Source organism: Solanum lycopersicum, chromosome 1 (genome assembly GCF_036512215.1).
Source record: "Solanum lycopersicum chromosome 1, SLM_r2.1".
NCBI lineage: Eukaryota > Viridiplantae > Streptophyta > Magnoliopsida > Solanales > Solanaceae > Solanum > Solanum lycopersicum.
Genome location: NC_090800.1, coordinates 88306129 through 88309851, shown reverse-complemented (window position 1 = coordinate 88309851; position 3723 = coordinate 88306129). Strand labels below are relative to the sequence as shown.

At 36.4% G+C, this 3723-nt stretch overlaps 1 protein-coding gene across 1 annotated transcript; it reads left to right on the top strand.

The window, feature by feature from the left end:
• Positions 1–1052: 1052 nt before the first annotated feature.
• TCP11 (TCP transcription factor 11) lies at positions 1053–3492 on the top strand. Its single transcript, NM_001247902.2, is given in 2 exon segments — positions 1053–3073; positions 3197–3492. A coding segment is annotated over 1 exon segment (1572 nt). The 5' UTR covers positions 1053–1487; the 3' UTR covers positions 3060–3073; positions 3197–3492.
• Positions 3493–3723: the final 231 nt, after the last annotated feature.

Below are 3723 nucleotides of genomic sequence, written 5' to 3'. Positions count from 1 at the left end.
TAACATTGAGAGTAAATAAAGTAAATATATAAATGATGCAACTAAAAAGAATATAATTGATGTTGTTTCAAAAAATACTATCGATTTAATCAAATTTTTATATAAATACATATATTTCAGATAGAATAAAATATACGCACACATTATGATTTTATTGGAAAATGTTTCGATCGTCAAACATATAGTACAACTCTATATAATTAACCCCCTATTGCTTGAACAAATTTGTGCGTTTATTTTTTTCTTAAAATAATGTGGCAATTTGTATTTTATTTAGCATTTTTCATGCGTATAGTAAAAAATAATTTCTGGTGGGTACCTAGCTACGTGGAGGATAATGACGACAATGTTTATATCAATTTTCTTACAAAAAAATTCTTGTCGTAAAGTTTAAGATTGACCTATAGAGAAGAAAAAGTAGCAGTGCTAATTAAATTGTGAGTGAGTTTATAATAAATTACAAAAACATGATATTTATAGCCCCATCTCCTTCAAATGCATGCAATAGTTAAGAAAAAAAATAATTCATGCCTTCACATAAAAGTATTTTACAATATTCTTTAATTAAACTCTTAGGAGTTAAAAGGGTGAAAGGGGTTCAGAGAATTACACTAAAATATATCTATATACTTATTAGATATTAAATTTACAAAATTTTGTTATTTTTGAGTTGTCTAGATGGAAATTATATCCTTCAAAAAGATAAAAGCACCAATGCAAAAAAAACTAGTTACTAAATCTTGATATGAAATTTATATTAGTAAAATGTAACATACTTTTTTTGTTGAGTTACCAAATTACTATGTCTGATATCTACGTTAAAATTTATGATTAAAAATTTCATATTAAAAATCAAACTGGAGATTTTTTGACTAACTTATTTGTTACTAATTATTTACTGTAACAAGTAAAATATACCAGTAAATAATATAAAATAAATAAATTCTTTTATTTTCCCATTTTTTAAAAAACATCCATCTTTAAGAATAATACTTCCAAACCCCCCCACCTTTATCAAACTCCAGAATCCTTTTTTTTTTTGGCTCCCATTCAGGTCCTCATCTGCTTCTCTCTCTCTCTCTCTCACTCTCTGTTGTTATTTCTCACTGGGAAGAAAACAAGAGTGAATCAGAAAGAAAAAAAACTAATGAACCCCACAATAACTCTTACTTCAAGTTAGCCCCCACCTTATTTTCTGTTCTTATACTATTATAAAGATTTTATTTTTTAAAGAATTTTTTACTTTTCTTTCTCTTTATTTTTGAGTTTGGAAGAAGAGAAGAGATGGAGATGGGGTTGAGAAGTTAGAAAACAAATCATCAGACAGAAGAAAGGGGGAAAAAAATAAAAGGCAGATAAAGATACATCAGTTTTCTTGAACCCACCAACAAAATTCTTGATTACCCCACCCACCCCCACATTCCAACCCAGGTCCAGGCCACCACACTTTCTCTCTCTCTCTCTCTCCCCTAAAAAAACCCAAAATTATGGAACTCACTGATTTACAAAACAACAATACTAATAGCAATAGTAAACAACAAACTACCACCAATAACACCACACCTTCTCCACCTCTACACCACCAGCAACAGCATCAGTACCAGCTACTCTCTCAGCACCATCACCACCAGCAGCAGCAGCAGCTTCAACAACAACATGGGAGATCATCTGTACCTTTTATGACCTCTATTTCTATACAGCCTAATGCACAAGCTCCAATTACTAATTCTGCTACTAATGCTTCTCCTTCTACTTCATCTCCTACTCCACCGCAGCCACCTCATCTAGTGGACGCTTCTCTTGCAATTGCCACTAGATCGGACACCTTAGTTGACCCAAATAAGAAATCTCAGCTGGCAATACAACAAACACAACCTGTGCAGCCGCAGCAGCCACCACCGAAGCGACAAACAAAGGATCGGCACACCAAAGTTGACGGGAGAGGGCGGCGCATCCGAATGCCAGCCGCATGTGCAGCTAGGGTTTTTCAATTGACCAGAGAATTAGGCCATAAGTCCGACGGAGAAACAATCGAATGGCTATTACAGCAAGCCGAGCCAGCCATCATAGCTGCCACTGGCACCGGCACCATCCCAGCCAACTTCTCAACGCTAAACATATCCCTCCGTAGCAGCGGCTCTACTCTCTCAGCTCCTCCTTCTAAGTCAGCTCCTCATTCTTTTCACAGCGCTTTAGCTTTAGCCGCTGCTCATCAAACCCCTCATCCTTTTGAAGAAGGATTCTCGCAAATGCTAGGGTTTCATCATAATACTCACCTCCTGACGCAAAATCCAATCGCTGAATCAATACCTGGAGGCGGCGGCGGCGGCGGTAGCAGCGGAGATGGTGGAGGTGTAGGTGGACAAGAGGGAGCGGATAATTACCTACGGAAAAGATACCGAGAGGATTTGTTCAAAGAGGAAGGTTCAAGTAATCAACAAGGAGAAGCTTCTGGAGGATCTAGTTCCCCTTCGAATAAGCAATTCAAAGGAAATTCACCGCAATTGCCTAATAAGCCTAATTCCCAAGAAGGTGTAGCTGGACCCTCCTCTAATATGCTTCGGCATACTAACGTGATACCAGCTACTGGGTTATGGGCGGTGGCACCACCGCCCACAAGCGGAACTACCGGCGGCAGCCCGTTCTGGATGCTGCCGGTCACTAGCGGACAAACTTTATCCGCTCCGATGGCAAGTACATCAGGAACTACAACACTGGAGTCTCAAATGTGGCCGTTCCCTATGGGTAGCTCAAACACACCATTACATTTCATGCCTAGGTTTAACATCCCACCAAATCTAGAATTTCAAAGTGGAAGAGGAAACCCATTGCAACTAGGCTCAATGCTAATGCAGCAACAACAACCATCTCAACATCTTGGGCTTGGAATGGCCGAAACTAATTTAGGCATGTTAGCCGCTCTTAATGCATATTCAAGAGGTGGATTGAATATGAATTCGGATCATCAACAAAGCCACTCATTGGATCATCACCAGCAACAACAACAACAACAACAACCTACAGATAGCGACGAAGATGATCCAAACAATTCTCAGTAAAATCTATAAGATTGGTGGGTCCTTTTTTAATTAGTATTTTTATACACACATTAATCAAATGCTGAACTTTTTTCATAGTTGAATTTGTCATTATCTATACCTTATCATCACAATGGGCATTGAATTGGTTGTTGCAGGTTTTAAAATTTCTCTAGTGTGATGGAGTGAAAGTGCTTGAAAGATTCAGTTCATGGAAGACAGACAGAGAGGTATATGTTAGTTGTCATTTGGTTTTGTCTGTCATTATTTACCTTTTTATTTTTTTGTTTGTTTTGGAGAACCTTTTGCTAGGAGAGTTGTGAAGGATTTGAATTGTATTTTGTTAGGAGTGAAGAGAGAGAAAGACATTTGTATAGGAGGATTATATATTTGTGTTTTAGTATTTTTCAAAAAAAAAAAGCTCAGCTTGCTCTTGTGTGTATCAAAAAAAAAAAAGAAGAACTATCATAATATCCAAATATATTATTACTCTCTATTTCATATTTTGTGTGACTCAGTTTATTCATTAAAAAAAATGTGATAAAAGAACATTTTTCTCAAAGTTACTGACAATGGATAGTAAACTGGAAAAGCCCTTTTTCATGGTCTCTTTTTTTTTTTTCCATGGTGAAAGACGAGGAATTAAGCAGCTTTACTTTTTAATTTTTATTTTATTTTTGAAAAA